At 48.1% G+C, this 25,200-nt stretch overlaps 1 protein-coding gene across 9 annotated transcripts in view; it reads left to right on the forward strand.

Annotated features, from left to right (window-relative positions):
* Positions 1-25,200, forward strand: part of FHAD1 (forkhead associated phosphopeptide binding domain 1) — a 135,853-nt gene that overhangs the window by 38,929 nt on the left and 71,724 nt on the right. For all 9 annotated transcript variants that reach the window (XR_006601672.1, XM_013048800.2, XM_045063791.1 and 6 more), the window contains 3 exons: positions 10,077-10,344; positions 19,577-19,686; positions 23,152-23,370. Coding sequence is in view for 8 of the 9 variants with exons in the window: in XM_013048800.2 (XP_012904254.2) it covers positions 10,077-10,344; positions 19,577-19,686; positions 23,152-23,370 (597 nt within the window). In the remaining variant the exon portion in view is untranslated. The remainder of the gene's footprint in view (positions 1-10,076; positions 10,345-19,576; positions 19,687-23,151; positions 23,371-25,200) is intronic.

Below are 25,200 nucleotides of genomic sequence, written 5' to 3' on the forward strand. Positions count from 1 at the left end.
TTTCTTGGTAACTGAGGAATAAAAAAAACAAAAATTGGCGAGCTGAAGAAATAGATTTGAACAGTCTTTTCACCACATCTTTTTTGAAAAAGCTGAAAATATGTGGTTCTAAATATATAGATACATATATATGCATTTGCACATGTGATATAATCACATTCAGATATATCTGATAAGTACGCTAGACGTTAATATAGAACATACACAACAGATGCGTATTATACATTTTAGTGTTTCTTCAATTGGAAAGTTTTCTTTGAAAACTTTGGAAGGTTCTTCCTGGTATAACTTTTGAAAAGATATTTGGAACTTTAGTCTGAAGTCTGCTGTAGCTAGAGAACTGTTCATTTGTTCAAAGTTTCTCTATGTCCTGTTTCACTACTGGTCTTATGGTTGGTTCCTTGGTTTTAAATCACTTCTTCTCTGGGCCATTGCTTTATTTTTACAAGTTCAAAGATAAATGTGGTACATGTTTACAGTCTGGTGGGTTGTATCCAAGTATATCACAACTCGCATAACACCTCTTGTTCTAAGTCCTGATGGTTGTGGTGAAGTCGCAATAAGCTTATTTTCCAGGAAATTTTATTGTTTGCAAGTGTCAGAAACCCAACTCAAAATAGCCTAAGGTGGGGGTAGGGGCAGAAGGAGTTCTTATAACTGAAAAGGCCAAAAGAACCAGCTTCAGTCCCAGCTGGATCCAGGTGCCCAAACAATGGCCAGGAATCTGTCTTTTTACCTTTGTTAGCTTCACAATCTCAGGCAGTCTTTTGCCTCACCTGTAGTGAGGTGGCAGCCAGCATCCCCAGCACCGTTCTAAGAAAAGAATAAATTTCTTAATTAGCTTGACTTGGACAATGTGCCTATTCCTGAACCTATCACTGAGGCCAGGGACATGGAATGGTCTGATTGGCAGGCCTGGGTCACGATCTCTCCCCTGAAGCAGAAGGGATCAGCCTTACCAGAATTGCATGGACTCAGAATTATGAGGGGTGGGGGGGAGACAGGCTGTCTGCTCCACAAAATTTAAGGTATCCATCTAGAAGATGGAGAAATGGATGCAGGGTGGGCAAAACAAACAACAAAGAAATGCCAGACATCCATGACATTAGGAAGCTTTCCCACTGCCTCAACCAAATGTTCCTAACAGGACTGAGAGTAGGAATTTGGGGGAAGAGGGAAGAAAATGAGGAATAATCCGCTTTTCCGTTTTCCACTTAAAAAGTCCGAAGCTGATCCCCAAGGAAGCCAACTAGCTCATTCCTCCCCTCTGGGGAATGGGTGTGATGAGAAGCTCACCGAGCCGGGAGTTCATTGGTCCATCCTGGGGAAGGGTGGCCTTTCCATAGATCCCATTCTTGAGACGATGTTGCTTTGCCTGTACCCAGGCTTGAGGGACCAGTGACCAAATGGAACTCTTCAGAATGAACGTCTTGCTAGACAAGCGTTGTCATCGCCAACCTGATCTCCTAGTTGTGCTTTAAGGACTCTGTGGGGACCCGCTGATGTGATGAAGTGCCCTGAGGCCGGGTGTTTCTCGTGGAGTGGAGGGGCTGGGCAGCACACGCCTCGGGCAGGGTGTCCTCAGCAAGAACTCACACAAAAGGACTCTCGAAGTCTCTGTGTTGTCATCAGACGTCTACAGGCCCCCCAGATGACATCGGCGGGCAGGGCGGGGATGCAGAGGGGAGAGGCAGGCAAAGGCTTGGCATCCTGATGAAACAACCCAGCCCAGGAACCGAGGAACCAGCCTCGGCTGCTTCCAGTGCCCTCTGGCCACTCACACTCTTTGTGACCACACCAGAACCACGTGGCTGCTTCCTTTTTCTTAACTTAGTGGGAAATCATTCATTCATTCCCCCCTTCAGTCTCTCAATCTGGAAAGGCTGACCGGAAGTAGACCTCATCTAGGTCTACTTGCAAAGACTACTTGCAAAAATCTGGGTCTTTTCTCATTAGACTCTATTTCCCATTTTGCGGACTGACCTGGAAGCTAGTTAGAACTTGAAAGGGGAAAGTGGGGGCGCCTGGATGCTTCCGTGGGTTAAGCATCTGCCTTCACCTCAGGTCATGATCCTCTAGGGTCCTGGATTGAGCCTCATGTCGGGCTCCCTGCTCAGTGGGGAGCCTGCTTCTCCCACGCCCTCTGCCCTTCCCCTGCTCATGCTTTCCCTCTCTTTCTCTCAAATAAATAAGTAAAATCTTTTTTAAAAGGGGGGGAGGGTAACTGTAGGCTAGAAGACTTATAGACAATGGGGAAATTCGATGGAACCGATCTCTTTTTTAACCCAGCTGCTAAAAATCCAAATGAATGTTTCTTCTGAACCCCACAAAACGACGTGCTCTCTGAAGCTCCGAAAATCATATATAACGTGTCAGGTCCCTGTTCCAAATGTATAATCCTGATTTCTCACACTGGAAGTCTTGGACACCATTTCTCCTTTCCTGGAGGACTTAGAATTAGCACCCCACTTAGAGTTAGCGCAGCACCCCAGGAGCTGCTGAGGTAGGGAAGGCTGTTGGCCCTGGTGCCAAATGGCGCCCCCTGCTGGCCGTTGGCAGCAATGTCTGTGTTTTCTAGTCTATCCAGTCGAACCTCTTTGCTCCTGGCAGGGTCACTCTTTTCTCCACCTTCGTCCCTTCCGGTCATTACTGTTGTGTAGCTGAAAGAGCAAAGTTCAGTAAACTGTATTTGGTAAACTTCTGGGGCTGAAAGCATTCCCCGAGAGCTCTCCCGCGAGTAAGCTACGCTAGGAGTTGTGTAAGGATTCTGTATGGTTTTCTCCTGGGAACTCAAAGTCTCCTCCCCGGCTTTAGTAATTACCATTTTCATTCTGGAATAACTTCTAGATTTATATAAAAGTCGTAATGATAGTACAGAGAGTTCTTGCATATGTCTCCCTCCATTTCCCCCATTTGAAGCATTTTCTGTTGCCACAGTACAGTTTTCCAAACCAAGACACCAACACTGGCCCGTGATTTTTTTTTTTTAAGATTTTTTTTTTATTTATTTGACAGAGAAAGATCACAAGTAGGCAGAGAGAGAGAGAGGGAAGCAGGCTCCCCGCTGAGCAGAGCGCCCGATGCAGGACTCGATCCCAGGACCCTGAGATCATGAACTGAGCCGAAGGCATCGGCTTAACCCACTGAGCCACCCAGGTGCCCCCTGGCCCGTGATTATTAACTCAACTTCAGGCTCAACCCAGCCCAGGGCACCGCACTGCCTTTCATCACTGTGTCTTCTTAACCTCCTCTGGTCTGTGACAGTTTCTTAGTCTGTCTTTCATGACCTTGATAGTCTTGAAGAGTATTGGCCAGGTGTCATTCTCCAGGATGGCTGACTGGATTGGATTGTGTTCATCTCTGATTTGCCTGATTCTCTTCTCTCATTAGACTGGGATTATGGTTCTTGTCGCATTATCAGGGGGGAACCCATTACCCACATGACTTCCCTGGGGACGTTAACTTCTTCCCTTGACTCAGCTGGTCTTTGCCAGGTTTCTCCATCAGAAAGTTACTGTTTTTCCCCTTCCATCCCCTAGTCTTTGGAAGCAGGTCCTGAGTATTGTCCACCCCCAAAGGAGAGGGGAGGAAGGCGCAGACAGTGGGACTCAAGCCCCGCCTCCTGGAAGGCAGCCTATCTACAGGTGCTCAGTTCTTCTGTAAGGAAGATTGTCTCTCCTTCCCTGTTTCTGTATTTCCTGAATCGTGTCTTTGTATCAGTATGAACTCGTGTATATTCATTGTATACTTTGGGTTATGATCCAATCCCACATCCTGTCTTGCTGCTGGAATAACTCCCAGCCTTGCCATTGGGAGCTCTTTGAGGTTGGTTGCGTGTCCTTTGAGAAGTCCCCACCCTTGGCTCTGGAGGGCCTCCTCACTCTCCACTATTATATGATGAGCCAGGCTCGCAGTGTATTTTTCCCGCCCCACTCCCAGCATCAGCCAAAGGCCTTTCTACTTGTGCCGTTTGCCAGTTGTCCCCTTCAGCTCAGCCAGCCGATGCCCGCCACGTGTCCCAGGCATGACGTGGGGTGTTGGGCCCAGCTGTGCTCCACTAGAAAATGTTTACCACCCGGCTCTGAAAAAAGTAAAGTGTGCATGTAGAGCATAAGGCTTACTGATGGAGAGAATGTGTAACCCATTCTCTGCAAATAATAATGAACTATATACCTCTCTTTAAAGTTAGTTGCGGGGCGCCTGGGTGGCTCAGTGGGTTAAGTCTCTGCCTTCGGCTCAGGTCATGTTCTCAGGGTCCTGGGATCGAGCCCCGGTCATGTTCTCGGGGTCCTGGGATTGAGCCCCGGTCATGTTCTCAGGGTCCTGGGATCGAGCCCCGCATCGGGCTCTCTGCTCAGCAGGGAGCCTGCTTCCCCGCCCCCCTCTCTCTGCCTGCCTCTCTGCCTACTTGTGATCTCTCTCTGTCAAATAAATAAATAAAATCTTTAAAGTAAGTTGCGTATAACCGATCGACTCTCATAAAGCACTTTCACTGACTTGGGCTGAGTTCCCACGGCCACAGACAACTTACCTTCACAACCGACGAGAGGGCGGTTTCCCAACCTGGACGTGGGTGGGTATCTTGTTTGCATCCACAAGTAAGACAAAAGTGAAACGAGAAAGACACGGTAGAACTTCACGTGTTTATCAGTGATCTTTTTGCTATACCAGATAATAGTTTTCAAATACTTCCTCAAGAATATGTCATCAATTTTACATGCTACTAATAATTTAATGGCTCTAGACACAACATGCTTTTATATAATTTACATTGTTAACATTTTTTTTAAAAGATTGTTACTTATTTATTTATTTGACAGACAGAGATCACAAGTAGGCAGAGAGGCAGGCAGAGAGAGAGAGAGTGGGGGAAGCAGGCTCCCCACTGAGCAGAGAGCCCGATGTGGGGCTTGATCCCAGGACCCTGGGATCATGACCGGAGCTGAAGGCAGAGGCTTTAACCCACTGAGCCACCCAGGCGCCCCACATTGTTAATGCTTTTGCCAAAACCTCTATAAGTGTAGACAATCATCAAAACAAAAAAGATCAAGCTCTGATTTACAGTGTTCCCTAATTTCTGGGACATAAATACTTCCACCAAGGCCAATGTCAAGTGACCAGTGAGACATCACTGAATACAGAGATACAGTGAGACAAGCAGTAGCACATGCATATGTAGAGTTAAATAACCTCAAGAGCATGGATAATAATAAAATAGAGTGAAATAATTAGGAAGGGTGAGTTTTAACTGTTACCTTTCTTTCCAATATCACTTAAATGTATGTTTGTGTAATTTGATTTTTTTTTTTTTATTAATGGCTGTGTTTATCAACCAGCTCAAGAAATTCCTGGGCATTTAGTAACTGGCTCTCAGGAGCCGGTAGCGGCTGGCCTCAGCAGGACACCTCTGGTACAGAGGACATGCCCCCCTCCCGCTTGGGTCAGGGCTGGTGTCCTCTGAGTAGCATCCAGTATGTACCATATGAATAACATTTCCATAAAAGAGTTATCAGTGTTCCTAGAAAATCCTGTATCAAGTACCTCTTGCAACGTTTTGTGGTTCTTTATAATTTTCTTTTTTGTAACTCAGAAAATCTCTGATTCCCCACTAATCATTTAAGACCCTTTTGTGAGTATGGAAAGCAGGTATAAAATCATGTTTTCAAATAGCCTCAGTGCTCTAGGAGCACAGGTATTAGAGTCAAATAGCATCACTGCTTCCTGGCTGTGGGACCTCGGGCAAGTCATTTAACCTCTCTGATCTGCACTTTCTTTTTTTTTAAAGATTTTTTTTTTTTTTTTTTTTATTTGTTAGAGAGAGAGATACAGAGCGCAAGCACAGGCAGACAGAGTGGCAGGCTAGAGGCAGAGGGAGAAGCAGGCTCCCTGCCAAGCAAGGAGCCCGATGTGGGACTCGATCCCAGGACGCTGGGATCATGACCTGAGCCGAAGGCAGCCGCTTAACCAACTGAGCCACCCAGGCGTCCCATGATCTGCACTTTCTTAATCCACAACATGGAGATTATCCACCTCCGAGATTATCCTGGTGATTAGATGAGAACACATTTGTTCAGTGCACAGCCCAGTCTCTGGCACATGTGTGCCTTCTCGATATTGTGATATCGTGGCTCATAGCCGTAGAGGTATTGGCAATTACAAACAGCAGAGCTCGTGACAGGCTTTCCAAGGACAAGGTCTACTTCACTTTGTACCCAGCCTCCAGGGCTGTCTGGCAGAATATGTGTATCCTGTAGGCACTCTGTATGCAAACTACCTTGATTATTTTAGGGTGTCCGTGCTACCTTTTACAGGACTAGAAGCACATATTGGAAACATAGCACAAAGGACAGGTAGATAACCTGGAAAAAAATGGGTTGTGTTTTCTTGAGTAAATCATTGACGGGTGTTTGTTCAAGCTGATATAAATTCAGCAATGGGTGTGTCATGGCTAATCCAGGTGGCTGACAACCTGCTCTTTCAGAGAGAGTGTGGAGAAAATCAGGACCATCGCATATGCTGCCTCAAAAACAAAACAAAAAAACATTCAAGTGCCATATGGTCAGAGAATTGGGAGTGGGAGCAGGACAAGAAAGGCATTAGCGTGTATTTTTAAACTCGAGTTTCTAAAAACAGATTTGTTGATAACTGACCTTGACCCCAAGCTCTGTGTACATTCTAATGCGAGCACAGCCCAGAACCAGCTTTTAAGGTGAGCCTTTTTCTTGTGTTTGCTTTACCCCTGCCTGTTTCCTTATAGTTACCAGCTGCAATTTCTGAGAAAACCTTGACCTTGCTTATTATAGAGCAAGCATGCAAACCAGGGGGGAAAAAATCAACTTTAAACTTCCAACGAAAGCCATCGCAATCAACAAGCTTGGGGGGGGCTTTATAATTTTATTTTTGAACCCAAAAAGCTGGGATTGGAGTCTTTGCTGCATTTACGTGTCTCTGGCCCCTCCCCCTTTAGAGACCTTATGGTTAGGGTTCTGTGCTGCTCTCGCTGGCCTCATGGGGCTGAGCAGCTCAGGGCAACACCCAGGGCTCAAAGCCAGCTTCCCCGTGTGCACGTCCATGTTCATGGCAGCATGGTCACAAAAGCCAGAGTGGAAACGACCCAAGAGCCCTTTGACACTGAATAGATAAACAAAATGGGATGGGTGCAAAACGGGAAGGGAATTCTGACTCCTGCTACAACGTGGATGAACCTGAAGGACGGGCTGCTCAGCGAAGTAAGCCAGTCACCCAAAGACAAATGCTCCGTGACTCCACTGACCTGAGGGACCTAGAGAGTCAAATTCATAGAGACAAAAAGTGGAATGGTGGGTGCGCCAGGGGCTGGGGAGAGGGGAAAAGGGGGGGTGGTGTTTCATGGGGACAGTGTTTCAGTTCTGCAAGATGGAAGCTTTCTGAAGATCGTCTCCCAGCAATGTGCGTGTCCGTCGCACTCCTGCACCCTGCGCTTAAAAATGGTTTGGATGGGGCGCCTGGGTGGCTCAGTGGGTTAAAGCCTCTGCCTTCAGCTCAGGTCATGATCCCAGGGTCCTGGGATCGGCCCCGCATCTGGCTCTCTGCTCAGCGGGGAGCCTGCTTCCCCTCCCCCTCTGCCTGCTTCTCTGCCTACTTGTGATCTCTGTCAAATAAATACATAACATAAATTTTTTAAATGGTTAAGATGGCACATTTTATGTTATGTGTGCTTTACCAAATTAAAACAGCAACAGCTCCCATCTCTCCTTGCCGGGGTCCCACTCCCTCACGGGGGGCTCCTTTCTCAAGCCTGGGAGGTCCTTCCAGGTCCTGGTGCCCAGCCTCAGACCCTTGGGTCTCCTTGGCCCTGATTGGATCGCATGCCCCACCACTCAACCAATCACGATGGGCAGGGGATGTGATTGGCTGAGTTTGTAACCCCACCCACAACAAGGAGCTCAGTGATTGGGTGGGGGATTCTCCCCCCACTTCCCCCCCAGTCTCCAAAAGACCTGAGCGGGTTCTGGCCTGAGCACTAGGCAAATGGAGCACTCGAGCCTCCTCCCCCACCCCGTGTGTTCACACTTGCTACCATCCTTGCAGTTGGTTGGCGGCGAGCAGGTTCCCTGAGGACCCCAGCATGAAAGGGAATTCCTCCACCATGACCAGTCACCTCTAGATTTGTTCTCCAGCAGGCTGGAGGTAAACCACAGTAGAATTTGCACTTTGTCACCCTCAGCCCATTCGTTCAATAAATATTTATCAAAGTGAGGGGAAAAGGTTGTAGGAATGATGAGGCAAGAGGTGGGGAAGGGGAGGGACAAGATGGATGGAGAAGTCAGAGCAGGAGCAGGACACGTCGGCTGCTGACAGTGAAGACAGGAAGAAGGCACAGATGCAGAGACTAAGGTGTTGACAGTGGAGAGAAACTCGAAACTGCGCAGAAGGTGACAGAGTCTCGGAGTCCTGCCAAGTCTGCTCCTGAAGCAGATGTAAAGTGGGCCTGTATGGTTAGGAATGCTGGGCCAGATGTCTCCAGGCAGCTGGAGCGTGGAGCTTGATTTCCCCGAACACTGTTCTCGCCAACTCCAAGGAAGAATCTTCAGAGGGAACGCACAGGATCCTTGACTTGTTGGGAAAGCCTGGAGCTAAAAGCTTGGTGCAGGCGCCCGAGTGAGCAGAGAACCTTCCTCCTGAACAAAATCCAACTGAAGTTCTGCAAGCTGGTGCTCGTATTTTGGAAGTGTCTGTTTCTCTCTTTGTGCCTCTGAGTTCATATTCTCTCCAGTCTGCTGAAGGAGAAATGTGAGCTGGTGGGGGGTGGGGGAGAGGTGTGTGCCCTTACCTAGGTGACAAACATTTGAACTTAGTGTGTTTTTTCAAGAGAAGTAAGGAAGGATTGAGGGACAGAGAGGGGGATCACCAGACCTCCATCCCAGTCTCCCCACCCCCACCCCACACTACCCCTACCTGAGCCTGGTAGGCTCAGGAATCAGGAGACCTGCAGGGCTGTTGTGAGGAATGCATAAGGAAAGAGCAAAAATGACAGCCTGCCCCAGTGTTATTGTTTCACCGCTAGGCACCGGGAGAAGCTACCACCAAGGCATTAAACCCAGGCCCAAGCCAGGAGTCAGCCCCTCTCAGCATATGCTTGTCTGTGGGAGGTGGAGTTGGGTGTACTTCCCAAGGACAGCAGCTGCAGACTCTTCCACAGGTCAGGTGCTGAAAGATTCCCTTGATAGATACTTACGGGGCCTCTCCCAAAAATCAGATGTGGTAGGTGTTGAGGATCAAAGCTTAAGGGGACAGTTGTGGTCCATGCCATCCCAGAGCTCTCGGCTTCAGAGGCCAGATGGCATAGAAGTGCCCAAGAGGGGTACCTGGGTGGCTCAGTGGGTTAAAGCCTCTGCCTTCAGCTCAGGTCATGATCCCAGGTTCCTGGGATCAAGCCCCGCATCAGGCTCTTTGCTCAGCAGGGAGCCTGCTTCCTCCTCTCTCTCTGTCTGCCTCTCTGCCTACTTGTGATCTCTGTCTGTCAAATAAATGAATAATTTTTTTTAAGTGCCCAAGAGATGGACAGTGTGGATGGAAAAAAAAGCAGGCTGGGGACCCTAGAAAGCTGGGTGTGAATCTCAGTGGTCTGTTCATTCCTTCTTTCACCCAGTATTTGAGGGTCTGCTCTGTATGTGCCGGGTGCTTATTCTAGGTGCTGAAGATACAGGGGTGAGCAAGATAGACCAAAAGCCCTCTTCTCTTAGAAGTGACATTCTACCAGCTCAGACGCTCGCCGGCAAATCTGCGATCTGGAAAATCACGAGGTCTTGCTCAGCCTCAGTCTCATGACCGAGCATTGGGTGTATTAAATAGGGCAATGCACGTGAACCTCTTGACAGGATGCCTGGCATGGAGGCCGCCCCCCATTAATGGTGGTGCAAATGTGACCCACGGTGGGGACCGCCATCCCAAACTTTGGGAGAGTCTGGGAGGGCTTCCTGACAGAAGAGACTTATAAGCTGAGCCCTAGAGCCACAATTATAGGGCTGAGACAAGGGTAGGGACAACCCCCAGCAGATCGGAACCTCCTCTGACCCTCTTGTCTGCCCCAACAGGTCTCCTTCCCATGGATGAGTGACTCGGTACCTTGGCCAAGACCACAGCCAACTCGAGGCACACAACAGTCGAAACAGCCATCCTCGCCGCCACAGATACCCTTCCACCCGGGCATCCGGCCAGCCCCAGTGCAGAGGAGCTGGTCCCAGGGGTTTCCCAGACCCACCATGGTCCCGCCTGCCCCCCACCGGCGGCCCGTGAGTGCTGGTGGGAAGATGTTCTCCTTTGTGGTGGATAGTACCCACAGGCCTCCCATCATCAAACAAGGTATTCACACGCTCTTCCACTGGTGGCTTTGGGGATGGGCTTAGAGCCACAGAGATGGGTCTTGTTTTGGCTTATTTTCTCTAATTCTAAAAGTAGAACATAGTTAACCATGAGAAAATCGGGGGATAGGGGCACCTGGGTGTTTCTGTCAGTTGAGTGTCTGACTCTCGCTCTCAGCTCAGGTCTTGATCTCAGGGTGGTGGTTTCAAGCCCCACATTGTTGGTTAAAGCCCAGGGTAGAGCCTAGTTTAAAAAAAAAAAAAATCGGGGGCGCCTGAGTGCCTCAGTGGGTTAAGCGTCTGCCTTCGGCTCAGGTCATGATCTCAGGATCCTGGGATCAAGCCCCACATCGGGCTCTCTGCTGTGCAGGGAGCCTGCTTCCCCCTTTCTCTCTGGCTACCTCTCTGCCTACTTGTGATCTCTCTCTCTCTGCCACATAAATAAGTAAATAAATAATCTTTTATAAAAATCAGGGATAAACAGAGGTAAGAAAATAGTTAAGGATCATTTGTCACCCTCATCACCCAATATCCCCTGTTGGCTTTTGGGGGCATATCCCTTCAGACTTTGTGCTTGGCACGTAGGCACACATCAGTGCCCCTGTGGTGAGTGGTGTGTGTGTGTGTGTGTCAATGTGTGTGTGTGTGTGCTTGTACATGAATGTGTAGCAGGACTGAAAACTTACAGCTTCGACTCGCTCATGCAGAAATATTGGCACCTGAAATCCCTCTTGGCCACAACAGCCTTAGGAAGTTTTTAAATATTTTATTACCATTTTGCAGGTAAGAGAAGGCTGAGGCTTATTGAGGAAAATTACCTCCCAGAAATGACATACTCAATCTAGCCCAATCTAACATTTTTCAGCCAAATTTAAGGTAGTTATCTCAGTCACTGTCGTTGTCACTCACAGCCTGGTCACTCTGGGGTACCAGCCTTCAGGATTTCCTGCCCTAGCCCTCTTCCCCAGAAGGCCTCATGACATTTGGGGAAGGGACTTCCTGCCTGTCACTGTCCTCTTGACCTCACCAGCAGGTTTGACTTAGTCCCTGGCATGATTCCGGTTTCTTCCATGCCTGCGATGTGAAGATCCCATTATCTGTCCTCTGCATCCCAGCCCCAGGCCCCTTGAAGTCCCCAGGTGTGTCTGTGGCTCCACAGCCTCCCCTGGTGTCCCTTAAGACCATTCACCTAATCACCTCCCTCAGCCATTCAAATAACAGTTATTGTTGTGAAATATACAAACGGAGGAATAAATGAAATGCAGTCATATCATGTTCATCATTATCATCATCAGACGAACCCCTATGTGCCATCAACATTGAATGAAATTACTCAGCCATTTACCCCCGTACATTTTATAAATATGAAAATTTTCAAACATACAGCAAAGTAAAAAGAATTTGACAGAGAACCTCCCACCCAGCTCCTTCATCAACACTTGCCTATACTCTGTTGCCTATCATCTAACCATCCTTCTACTCATTCATTAATCCATTTTAATTTTTGATGTACTTCAAAATAAATTGCACACATCTGTCGTCTTCCCCCTTAATATGTTAATATATATAACAGTAACCAGAGTTCAAGAGTTTTTGTCTTTATTTTTTTTTAAAAGATTTTATTTATTTATTTGACAGACAGAGATCACAAGTAGGCAGAGAAACAGGCAGAGGGAGAGGAGGAAGCAGGCTCCCTGCTGAGCAGAGAACCCGATGGATGCGGGGCTCAATCCCAGTACCCAGGATCATGACCTGAGTAAAGGCAGCGGCTTTAACCCACTGAGCCACCCAGGCGCCCCGAGTTTTTGTCGTTTTGGTGTAAAACTAACATGCGATGTATGTAAGTTATCAATTGCTGTATAACAAATTCCCCCAAAACTTAGTGGCCTAAAGCAAACACACACACACACACACACACACGTATTATTTGAATCAGTTTCTGTGGGTCAGGAATTTGGAAGCAGCTTAGCTGGGTGGCTGTGGCTCAGGGTCACTTTAAGATTGCAGGTAAGCTATCAGCCAGGACTGCAGGCTTGACTGGGGCTGGAGAATCTGCTTCCAAGATGGAGCACTCACATGGCTATTGGTAGGAAGCCCCAGGTCCTCACCCCATGGACCTATCCAGAGAGCTGCTGGAGAATCCTCGTGGAATAACAGTTGGCTCTTCCTGAGCAAGTGATCCAAGACAGCAAGATGGAAACTGCAACATCTCCTAGGATCAAGCCTTAGAAGCCACTTTGTCATTACACAAGTCAGCTCTATCCCATGTGGGAGAAGACCCAGGGGCCTGAATGCCAGGAGGCAAGAATTATTGGCAGCCCTGTCTTAGAGGCTGGCTACCACAGTCTGCCTTTGGTCCTCAATGATTCACCCCTCCCCAACTTGTACAACTCCCTCACCCTCTCCCAAGTTCCCCCAAAGTCTCACCCTATTCCAGCATCAGCCTAAATTCCAGAATCTCATCATCTTTTTTTTTTAAGATTTTATTTATTTATTTGACAGACAGAGATCATAAGTAGGCAGAGAGATAAGTAAGCAGAGAGGCAGGCAGAGGGAGGGGGGGAGCAGACTCCCTGCTGAGCAGAGAGCCCAATGTGGGGCTCGATCCCAGGACCCTGAGATCATAACCTGAGCCAAAAGCAGAGGCTTTAATCCACTGAGCCACCCAGGTGCCCCAAGAATCTCATCATCTAAATCAAGTTTAGGTACAGATGGGACTCACTGGGTGAAGTTCCTTGAATTCAGCTTCTCAAGTACCACTTCCAGCAATCTGAAGACCTATGAACTAAAGAGACAGGTCATCTGTCCATCACACACCCAACATACCCTGGTAGGGCAGACATAGCAGACTGCTGTGGACACAGCTTTTCAACTTTCTGTTGAAAAAGCAAAAACAAACACACAGGAGTCCTTGGCGCAAAGCAATTCTAAAATCCAGCCAGGAAAGTGTTGGAAGTTCCCTGATTAGGACTTAGACCTATTCTTGCCCAGAAATGACCCTCCATGGCTCTTTCCTCTGCCGTCTGGTTCCTTGGATCGGCCCTCTGAGTCCTCCTACCTTTTCCAGGGAAGGCATCACATGTTTGCAACTGCATAGTTTTATAGTCAGCTACCTTCCTATAGATGTGTGGGGTGCATTGGCTTCTTTGGCTTCTTTTGCTTTCGTGGGTCTCTGCCTCCCGCAGTCCACATCAGTAGTGTTCCTTATTGAGGTTCACCCTACTGGGCAAAAACCATGCCCACATATTCCTTTGACACATGCACTCCTCTGCCCTGGGCTTCTGCCAAGAGTGGGAGGGACAGCACTTCTTAGAAGCCCTGTTCTTTGCCCAAATCAGTCTCTGAGACACTGGCTCAGATTGTTGTTCATGCTTGACAAAGGACAGTACAATCTTACACTCCGCTCCCTCTTCAGAGCCTGTTTTCCTGAGAGTGCCCTGGATTTGATCTTTGCCCAGAACTTATGTCTTACATTTCCTTTGTCATGTGGACAGGCAGGGAATCTTCAAGCTCAATGGAGTCCCAGCTCCTTGGGATTCAGCAGTCCCTCCGCTGGCCTCCATTCCCTCCCTCAGATCACATCAAGTGCCAGGAAGGAGGCAGGTGGCAGTCTGCCTGGGCTCCATCACCCAGTTCATCAGGAACATTTTCTGCTTTCCACAGCAACACAGGCCATGTGTTATAAACTTCCTGCCACATCACGAGGATCCTTATCAGAAGAGAAAAAGAGACAGACAGACAGACAGACAGACCAGGGATGCCTACACATGGAGGAAAGGCCATAAGAAGACACGGAAAGTAGCCATCTACAAGCCATGAAGAGAGCCCTCAGGAGAAACCAACCGTGATGGCATCTTGGACTCCCAGCCTCCAGGCTGTAAGGAATATCATTCCATTGCTTAGCAGCCCAGGCTACGGTATTTCATCATGGCCACTGAGCTGACCATTGCAAAGTCCATCCACTGTTGGAAAGCACTGTCCGAGGGTATAAATACCAGGAGATAAGAAGCATTGGTTCCATCTTGGAGGCTGGGCACCACACAATGAAAGGCACCCAGTGTGCCAAATCCTAAAGACACAAGGCAGGTACACACATGCTGTCCCTGGTGAAGACTGGTAATTATCTGATAAGTTCCAGGAGAGCCGGACAGTTGTTGAAATATTGAACCGTCTTGCAGACAGCTGTAGCTTAAAGCTTCTTAAAATACATCCATCCCCACTCCTGCCATCCCCCTGCCCCAGTCATCCATCCCTCCCTCAGGGTTCTCCCCACTGGGACCTCCAAATGATCCAGCAGCTGGAGGGTGTGTCTTGAACTGAGTTAAGCTGGTTTGGTCATGCATGGTCCTTGGGTTCACTTTGAAGGTAACAGGAGCGAGTACAGACGTCTGGGTGGGGGGTACTGCTCCAGCTCCTCCCTGCCTGGGTATAAGGAAAGCAAGTCTCAGATAAACTCTACCCCCATGCAGACTTCCAGTAAACATGCCTTCAGTAGCAAAGGGGTCCCAAACCTCATTCAGCCTGTCCTGTAGGTTTGATCCAGTCCCGGCTCTCTGTCCTTCAAGCGCTCCAGCAATCACCTGGTAGAAAAGCCTCACTCAAGGCAGCCAGGACAAAGTCACGGGGGCATCTGGAGTTACTCCCAGAAATGGTATCAGATGTCAGAGATTTAAACCAAGACTGGACACAGGTCCCTCCTGAGCGCAAGGGAGGGCTCTCCCGTACTTGAACCGACTTTCAGCTGACCCGCAGGCAGTACCTTCCTCCGTTTGGCCATTGGGAACCTGTTTCTGACATAGAGCGTACAAGGTCATGGGCCACCGATCTGACCAATAAAAACCATCTCTGGCCTTCAGTTTGCTAATTAGGAAAGACTCAGGTGTCATAATTGCCTCTGTACTATGGCCTTTCCAATGCAATGCTGCCCAGGCACCCCAGGTATGGGGACTCCTGATTGGGGCGACTGATGGCCCCGAGGCTGAAAGGTAAACAAAGTGCACATATATAGCATCGAACGGGCTCTGGTAAATATTGAAAAAATAAGCCACAGGCTTTGGGACAGTCACTAACGTGCCACAGGGGCATCCAGAACTTGGCTGGACGTTATAATCAAAGCCCATGCCATAGAATTATTGTTTGTTTGTTTGTTTTAATCTCACTTCTCCCATATTCCTTTAAAAATAAAAAAGTCCAGTTATAGATGTTGGCAAGAAAAGAGATATCAAGTAAGGAAGAGCAAAAGGGGAAATGTCCCAGGCCTGTGCTTTCTGACGGGGTAGCCACCAGCCATATGCAGACTGAGCTAAGACGGCTACTGGGACAGAGGAATGAAATGTTTTATTTGCACTAACTTAAATTTCAAAACCGATACCTGATTCAGTTACTGGAAGGTTTAAAGTATGCGTGGAATGTCTTGAGAATACAGATCTACTTCTTCAATGGCAAGTTTTGGAGAGGCCCAAATACAGATCAAGTCTTCCTTTGAAAATGCAGCTTACATCGAGGGGCGCTCTAAGTGTAAAAGGAACGCAGGATCTCAAAGACCTGGTGCCCAAAGGAAAAGAATGTAAAATACCTCCATGGTTTTGGTCTTGATTATAGGTTGAAATAATAATGTTTTCATGTACTGGGTTAAATAAAATGTATCTCAAAGTCAGTTTCATCTTTTTACTTTTTTAATGTGGCTGGTACTAGTGAAGTTTAAATTCTCTTAAAGCAACTCTCATCAGATTTCTATCAGACAGCCCTGCTCAGTGACATTCCCCAGCCCTTCTGTTGCTCCTTATTCTGTTCCTCACTTGACCCCACACCCCCTTAGCATCAGCTGCCTTCCAGAATTCCCGGGGAGGAAGCAGGAGGAGTATTCCTCAGAGAAAGGGAGCCGCCATCTTGGTGTTTTGGGCTTCCGGGCCCAGAGCCCGCTCCCCATACACAGAATACTGACAGAACACGAAGGCCCATGCTCAGGAGTGGCATGAACACACCTGCTGTCCCAGCTGTGAGGCCAGTGCCCCCAGCAGGACCTCCTCCCTAAGCCCTTTCTGTCCACAGCTCTGTTGGCCTCCACCATGGAGACAGGAAACCAAGTGGGTGTATGGGTGGGTAAATAGGAAGCTTCCAGTTCCCGACTATTTCTAGGGAGACCAACTGGCCCCGGTCTGCCTGGGTCTTTGCTGGCTTTGTACAGAAAGCCCCCCATCCCAGGAAGCCCCTCGGTGCCTGGTAAACCAGGACAGTTGGTCACTTTACCAGTTTCATAGGCAGCGGCTAAAACTCCATCAAGTGAATCCCAAATCCAGTCCTTGGCAATCAGCAGGAAGGGAGACCCTCCATGGGGCACGGTTCATGCAAAACTGCTCCTTGTTGACAGGTCTGCCATGGGAACCTGCCCCTAAATTTCTCACTCACTGCCTCACTCATGGGTTCACCACCAGGGAGGACCTCCTATCCGCTGGTGTGTGTACTGGTTCTGGAGCCAGACCGACTGGGTCAGACCTGACTGCCCCTTCCCAGATGCGTGGCCTCTGTCTCCACACCTGGGCTTCTCCATGGGGCTGTAATAACACCCGCCTCACAGCGGATTTTGCGAGCCCCCGGATAGACATATGGAAGGCACTGGTGACCAACAAGCATTTCGTGAGTTATTGTTCTTGAGTGGGCCAGGCCCTGAGCATTTTACTCTTAGACAACACTCCTGAGCACCTTTCCCGTCCATGAGTGCATCACGGAACGGGGACAGGTTGGGATTCGCGTAGGAGCTTGGCCTCTTTCCAGCTCTGTGTGCTTGGGCAGAGCTTTTCTCTCTCTGTACCCTTTTACACATCTGTCTGATGGGATTAGTCAATTCATTTGATGGGGCACAAACTGAGACGTGGTCCCCCACCTCACAGAACTTACCATTCTGTCGGGGAGACTGACATTGACAAAAGGATCACAGAACAGCATCTCTGAAGTGGTAACCAGGACAGCACCCGGGAGCAGAGATGCCCCGTACCCCATGGGCTCAGCACTGGAAGGCCCCAACTTAGCTGGGGAGATCAGCAAGGTGTCCTGAGGGGGTGACACTCAAGCCAAGCACTGGAAGGCAAGTGACCTTCACGAAGTGCAGAGGGGAGGGAACAGCATTCCAGGTGGAAGGGACAGTGAGTGGCAAGGGTGGACGGACGGTGGGATGAGTGTGAGACGTGGGGCAGTGTGGCTGAAGCAGGCACTCCCGGAGGAACGTGGCCTGAGACCCTATAAAAAGCAGGAAGTGATGGCAGGTGTTAGCCAGGGAGGGGATGTGACCCAAGGTCCAACTGCAGCAGGTCTATCCCAGACTGTTCTGGTGCAGATGCGGGGAGGGTGGTTGGGAGCCCAGGCCGGTTTCCCTCCATGCACCCAGGAAACACTGTGGCCCGGGCCACTCATCCAACACACAAGGCCACGCATTTGCCAGGCACCACAGGCCTTTGACTATGTCCGCTCCTGCTTCTGGAGTCCGCAAACACGGTCGAGACCTGGGGGAGGACATCGTTGGCTCTGAAATGCGTAAATAAAAAATGCAGAATCAAAGGGAATAAATGACGGAGTAAATGTCCACAAATGTGACGCTGTGTACTTCATTAATTGTTAATGCTCACTTTCATTAATGTTTCATAGCCTTTGAAAACAATTGGTTCAATTTCTCACTTCACAAGAAGACGAGAATGTGCAGTGATTGCCCAGAAATCAGTCAGCTGGAAATTTAAAACATGCCTCTTAGAGCCAAATGATCTCAAAAACAGAAATAGAGAAATCTTTTCAAGTTTGTACTCCAACAAAAATTATATATATATATATATAATTATATAAATGTATACATATATATGTACATATATATATATATTCAGTGTTAATGTGAGTAAATCGTGGTGTGTTTGATGTGATACAGAGGGGGGCCTCCAAACAGAACAACACCGGGACTCCCGAAAGTCACAAACAACCCTTGCGATATTGAGGGGAAATAAGCAAAAAAAAAAAAAAAAAAATCAGGAAATCCTAAATGTCTATCAAGTGGGTCCAAGTTAAATGTGTTTGGCACATTTGCATGATGGACTGCAACACTACCATTAAAAATAAATGCAGCATAGGGGCAGCTGGCTGGCTCAGTCAGTGCAGCATGCAACTCTTGATCTCAGGGTCATGAGTTTGAGCCCCACACTGGGTGCAGAGATTACTTAAAAATAAAATCTTGGGGCACCAGGGTGGCTCAGTCAGCTAAGCATCTGCCTTTGGCTCAGGTCATGATCCTGGGGTTCTGGGATGGAGCCCCGCCTCTGCTGAGTGGGGAGTCTGTCTCCCCTCTGCCTACCCCCCTCCCCAAGTTCATGCTCACTCTTCCATGCTCTCTCTCTCAAATAAAATCTTTAAAAAATTTTTAAAAATCTTTTAAAAAAGAACACAGTATAAATAATGAAGAGGATTAAAAGTATAAACTTCTAGTTATTAAAAAAAAAATAGCATAGCTACAGATACTGACATGGAAAGATGTTTTTGATATATTGTCAAGTGAAAAAGCAGGGGAAAAATCTTTGCAATAGAAATCCTTTTTTGTTTTTTTAAAGATATAATTGCAGTAAAAACCGCTAACATTTAGTGTTTAATGTTAATATAGTGCTCAGGAGCAGGAAGCTTCTGTAAAGAGAAGCTTTTTCGGTAAATATTTTAGGTTCTGTGAACTATATGGTCTCCATCACAGCTACTCAACCTTGCCTTTTTAGCTGGAAAGCAGACATAGACAATATGTAAATGAACGACTGTGTTTCAATAAAACTTTATTTATAAAAACAGCTGGGGGGCCAGATTTGTCCCTAGTGCCATAGTTTGCCAACCCCTGCTCTACACCACTACTTCATTTAATCCTCCAAGTGCCCTTTGTAACAGAGACTGTAACATGTAAGTTATATAACTAAGGCTTAGAGAGTAAATGACTTGCCCAAGGTCACCAGCTCTTACATGGAATAGCAAAAAGCCTAGTAAGGGACGCACCAAAGCAAATCAGCGCAGCTAACCCTGGAGAAGAGGGAGGAGGCAGTTCTTTCCCTTTTTGATACTTCTATAATGCCTTTTTCATCACTTTACAATAATCATAGACTGCTTTGCCATTTTTAATGACAGCAGGAAAAGAATTATGAAGATAGTCCAGAAAGATCCTTCTAGACCTTAAGGACACTCACAATGTCCTGTGTGCTCTCTGTTGATCTGTGCATTAGTGTGGACCAACGCTGTGGAACTGTCGGAACAGTCAGTGGTCGATGGAATTCCCAGGGCAGGACCTTCCAGGGATATTTATGTGGACGAGGACACAGCCCAGCAGGATAAGGTGAGGGGTCTCTGGGGAAGGACAGAGCTACAGCAGCAAGAGAGACTGCCAAGGGATTACCTCTTGTTCTCTATGGTCTAGAAGTGCCTTTTTTGGGTTTTTTTTTTTTTTTTGACTACTTCTAAGAAACCATCTTTTACTCCCGGGGCATTCAACCAAAGGTTTGGTAACTGCTCCTTTTATCCCAAATTACAACATCTACGAGCACAAAGTATTGGCACCTACTGTGTGCTAGACCGTGTCCTGGGCCCTTGACATTCAATTAGCTCAGGAATCTTCACCATCTTCAAAATAAATGTTATCACCCTCACTTTACAAAGGAGAGAGCCGAAGCTCAGAGAGGTTCAGCAAGTGGCCCAAGGTTGCACAGTGTGAGGGACAGAGCTGGGATTCAAAACTGAGCCTGTTTAACTTGCAGCTGGTGCTCCTGACTCCCACACAGGGACCGATTGGTCAGCCATGAGTGGTAGGACAGTGTCGGGGAAAGCGTGTCCCCTGGCAGGAAGAAGTGAACAACGAGACCGAGGACAGAGCGAAGACAGAGGCTTGTTGAAGGATGGGAGAGGTTTAGAACGAAACGGGAATGGGAGCCAGAGCAAGTGAATTCAAGCCCTGCCGGGAAGGGTCCAGGTTGATTTCTCCCCGCATCGACACAAACTAAAATTATCCTAAAAGAAGCAGTCCCGCGATATCTTACTTTCCTTAAAGGCCAGGGCCTGAGCCTGCAGCAGTTCTCTGAGTCTGTGAGGAGCAGAACCGCTTGCGGTCCGGGCTAGACATGGGAATCTGCAACCTCAAGTGGCAGGTGTCTCAGGACCAGACCTTGGAGAAGTGTTGCAGTGAGGCACAAAGCCAGGTTCGTGGGACGCTGTTACCAGTTCTCTCTTGCTGTGTACAAGCTACCCCAAAACGTATTGGCTTAAAGTGGCAATTTATTGGGCACATGGTGGGCTCAATCAGTAGAACATGTGACTTTTGATCTCAGGGTCATGAGTTCAGGCCCCACATGGGGTGTGAAGCCTACTCCAAAAAACCCAAAAACCAAAAAACAGGAATTTGTTAGTTCCCAGAATCTACAGTGTGACCTGGAATGTTCTTTTGCTAGTGTCCCCTGACCCCGTTCATGCAATTGTAGTCAGCCAGTGGCATGGCCCAGCCACTCCGATGGCCTCATTCCCATGTCTGGAACCTGAGCCAGCATGGCTGGAGTGATGGGCCTCTCTCTGCACATGGTCTATCATCTGGGACTGCTTCACAGCGTGGTGACCCCAGGCTTCCCAGAGGGCCAGAACAGACGCTATATGGCCTTAAAGAACTTGCCTGGAGATTGCTGCCCATCACTTCTGCCACATTTTATTGGTCAAAAGCAAGACACAGGGCCGGCCCAGACCTAGGGAATGGGGAAGTCGATTCTACCTCTTAAGCGCAGAAGCTGCAAAGCATTTGTGGTAATTTTTCAGTCCTCCCCAGTTTTAAACTGGAAATAGAACGCAACCTCATTTATAATTTTTTTTCCTATTTATAAGCCATTTATGCCCTGACTTTCCAGGACTGTTTCAAATGCAGGTGCCAATAAACAAATTGGCTTAAGCAAAAAAAAAAAAAAAAAAAAAAAAAAAGGCATTTATTGACTCATCTTCTTGAAAATTTAAAAGCCTACTAGCTTCAGGGATGGCTAAATACAGGACCTTAAGCAAGATCAAAACAGTCCCTACTACTGATCTCTTCTGCTGTTTCCCTCTGTGTTTGGCTCTCTACAGCACACTGGAAAAGAAAAACTCAGACACATACGCCCATAAATTTAAAGTTTGTGTCCCAAAAGGAGGCATGATCCTCTCCCTCTGTAATGGATGTGTGAAATCTCTGAGAAAACCCTGCTTGACCAGCTTGGGTCACGCGAAAGGGGCAGGAGGGCGGGGACAGGAAAGAGCAGGGCACATGATTGACAGTCCTAACAAGACTACATGGAAGGGGGACCCCTCTCTCAAGGAAGAGCTTGGGGGCCTCACAGAAAGGCAGCAACTGTATCTGCACAGCCCACCTTACAGGCTTCTTTATACTGCAGAGCCCAGTACAGGGCCTGGCACTTAGTAGCTGCTCAATAAACGTTTATTGCATGAATTAATTGGGTGAAAGAGGCACGGCTGCCCAGTATGGGATCTGTCTGATGCTCTGCCCTGAAATTTTGCCACAAGCATTTGCAGGGATTCAAAGAAAGATCCTTGGTGGCAACTGGCAATGCCAAAGAAGCTTCCTCACAGCAGAAACCCAGTCCTTCCTTGGGCTGGGGAGCTGGAAGGTCGTGGAGCTGATTGGGTAAAGCTCCCCAGGAAGTGAGCTGGCCTACAAATTACTCATTTACCTCCTTCCAACCAGTGGGAAATTGTTGGAAGAGCAGGGACTACTTTAAAAGCAGAAATTCTGTAGCTATATTTGCAGATACACCTGGGGAATTGTGTTTCGGGGTTTTTTTTTGACATTTTATTGATGATTTCTGTTAAGAAGTTAGAGGAATTTTTTTTTTTCTTTTTGGGGAGAAGCCTAACAAATTCTTTGGCGGCAGAGCTCTTTTTTGGGGGGGAGTTTGAAAACTGGGTTAATTATACCTCTGGGTAGGGGTGCCTGGGTGCCTCAGTGGGTTAAGCCTCTGCCTTCAGCTCAGGTCATGATGATCTCAGGGTCCTGGGATTGAGCCCCGTATCGGGCTCTCTGCTCAGCGGGGAGCCTGCTTCCTTCTCTCTCTCTGCCTGCCTCTCTGCTTACTTGTGATGTCTCTCTGTCAAATAAATAAATAAAATCTTTTAAAAAAATTATACCTGTGGGTAAAGTCAGTCGGCAATTTTGTTTTCCCCAACTAAAAGTTGACATAAGCCCACACGAATAAATCCCTACTCCTGCTTGTTTACTCTACAGACTCAGTTACGTGGAGTAAATTTTTATGTCAATAATGCAAAGAGGCAGGAAGTACCGTAAGGGAGGAAAGGGGAAAGAAATATTTCAGAATTTATTAAATTTTTTAAGTTAAAAAATAGTCTTCACTATACACAGGATGTGGTCAAATAGAATATCGTTTTCCTCGCAACCTTTCCTGGGTCCCCACTGCGCTAGGCTGAATATTATAAACAAAAATATTATAAATAAATTCCCTAACAACAAAAGTTCCCAGGTGGGGCGGTTGTTCTCAACATGAAAGTGTAATTTTACAGGAAAGGAAATTTTCAATCCCTGTGAGGTATAAACACCTATTACAGGAGTCTGGATACAAGTGTATCATTTTCCCCAAACTCTTGTCTCTGGGAGGTTTTCCAAGTGATGGAGATAACCTTGAAAGTCGCTTTTTTCCCCTCCCCACCTGCCCTCACCCTTCCAAAAGAATCGCACCGCGTTTTCCCTGCATTTTTAAAAATGGGCTCACCCTTGCGGCAGACCCACACCTAGTAAACACCCCATCTGGCCGCCACCCAGGATGAAATCATTCTGCTGCTGGGGAAAGAAATCAGCCGCCTCTCAGATTTTGAACTTGAATCCAAATACAAAGATGCGGTGATAGCAAAGCTGCAGAATGAAGTGGCCAGCCTGAGCCAGAGGCTGTCGGAGTCCACCTCGTCCAAGCAGAGTCGGTTGCAGGATCTGGATGAGGACATCGATGCCAAACACAGAGAGATCCAGAGCTTGAAAAACCAGGTAGGTAGACTCGGAGACAAGGTGGTGGAGGCCTTGGAGTCGGGACCCAGGGCGACAGCTGTCGGGGAGAGCCAGGGAAGCACCAAGGGGAGTCACCCAGATAGAAAAGGGGAGGTCAGAGCAGTGCCCCGTGGTCTGAGCACACATCCCAGGAATCAGGGGCGTGGTAGGCTCCCAGCCCAGGAGAACCACGTTCACTTCTGTTAAGCACCTACAAGGAGCAAGCTTTGGTGCAAGTTTGGTAGATGCATTGGCTCACTTAAACCCCACGGCCCTCTGACACGTACCATTCTCCAGATGAGGAGACGGAGGCAGGCTCAGAGCCTTCCGGGAACTTGCTCAGTTCGCACAGCAAGTTAGATGGGGCGGGACAGGTTGAACGCGGGTGTGCGTCCTCGTCCTCACAGACCTTATGCTTTCACTCTGCCTGCTGTCTCTACCCAGCTCCATTGCCTCAGTGACTCTCACCCCCCACCCCAGCCCCAGCCAGAAAGAGCTCCGGCAGTCAGCTGGGGAGCGGGAGAAGGAATCCCCGTCTTCCAAACCCAACCCCCAAGGCAGTTGCTGGCTCACTTGTAGGGAACTTCATCAAACAAAAATCCTCCACACAAGCCCTTCTAGAAGCTCTTCTCTTTGCGCTGTGCCTCTGGTATCGTTGCAATTAAAAGCACGAAGCTGAGAAGAGCTAGAAACACTCTTAAAAATTATCCCAAGTACCTCTTATGGGAAAGCTGCATGTCCCCCACAGAGAACAGTAAGAGGTGAAAGAAACATTTTCACTCCAAGTTTCAAAAGCACAAACATGCGAAAGTATAGCCTTGGGGAGGGTGGGGATCAGAGTCACGCGTGCCCCACCACCTTCCAGCAGGTGTCCTCTTCCCAATATCTCAGATACCCCGGGGGAAAAGCACGTGTACCCACCCCACCCAGCTGACATCGAATCTGAACAATGATGGTGCTTGAAATGAGCCAGAACTTGTGAACCCTGTTCAGTCTGTTCATTCTCCCAGAGTGAGAATGACAAGGTTTTCAGGGACTGAAGCTGAAAACAAGGACCGTGAGCGCCATCTGCTGGCAAACATCTCTGCGCCCTCACAGGCTACCCCCCTCCCCCCAGCAGGATAAGAGGGTTGACTGGGTAGTGAGGTCAGAGGACAGTCACAGCTACTACCTGTCTGCCGTGTGCCAGGCACGATCCGAGCTCTTGTACATAAGCTAACTTATTAAAATACTTTTCACAATCCTCTCTGACTGGGACTGCCATCACCCCACTTAATGAAACAGTGAGACACAATCTGGTGTCCTCCCTGTGTTCATCATCAGCTATAAGAGCAGCAACAGACACCCAGAGTCAGGCTCCCAAGTCCATGCTGTGCTTTACAGCCTGCAGCCCGCACTCCAGTGCCTAGAGCCACCCGGCAAGGTTGGAACCGGGTGCCTGCAGACCAGCTGAATCCTAACTCCATCTGTGCCAGCCGTGGGATCCTCACTGTTGTGAGACTCAGTTTGCTCGCTTGCAAAATGGGAGCATTGGTGGGGGACCCTCAGCCTCCTGCGATGCTGTGAGAAGCAATGGGAGTAGCAGCATCTGGAAAAGGGCTTAGTGAGCTCTGGAGTGTTCTGTGAGATACAAGCTACCATTGTTCTCATTCGAGGAAGTTAATTTTACAACCTGCTTCCTTCTCGTGAGCTTTGCTCTGCATCTGGTCGGTGCTGGATGGGACCAGCAGCTGGTCTTTTTCTGGCCGAGAGTCCAAAGGAGGTAGGAAGGCACATTAGAGATCGCTTTTATCCCATATGACATGGTGGTCGCTGAAGAACAGCCCCTCT

Source organism: Mustela putorius, unplaced genomic scaffold (genome assembly GCF_011764305.1).
Source record: "Mustela putorius furo isolate JIRA1106 unplaced genomic scaffold, ASM1176430v1.1 tig00003853_pilon_pilon_pilon, whole genome shotgun sequence".
Taxonomy (NCBI): Eukaryota; Metazoa; Chordata; class Mammalia; order Carnivora; family Mustelidae; genus Mustela; species Mustela putorius.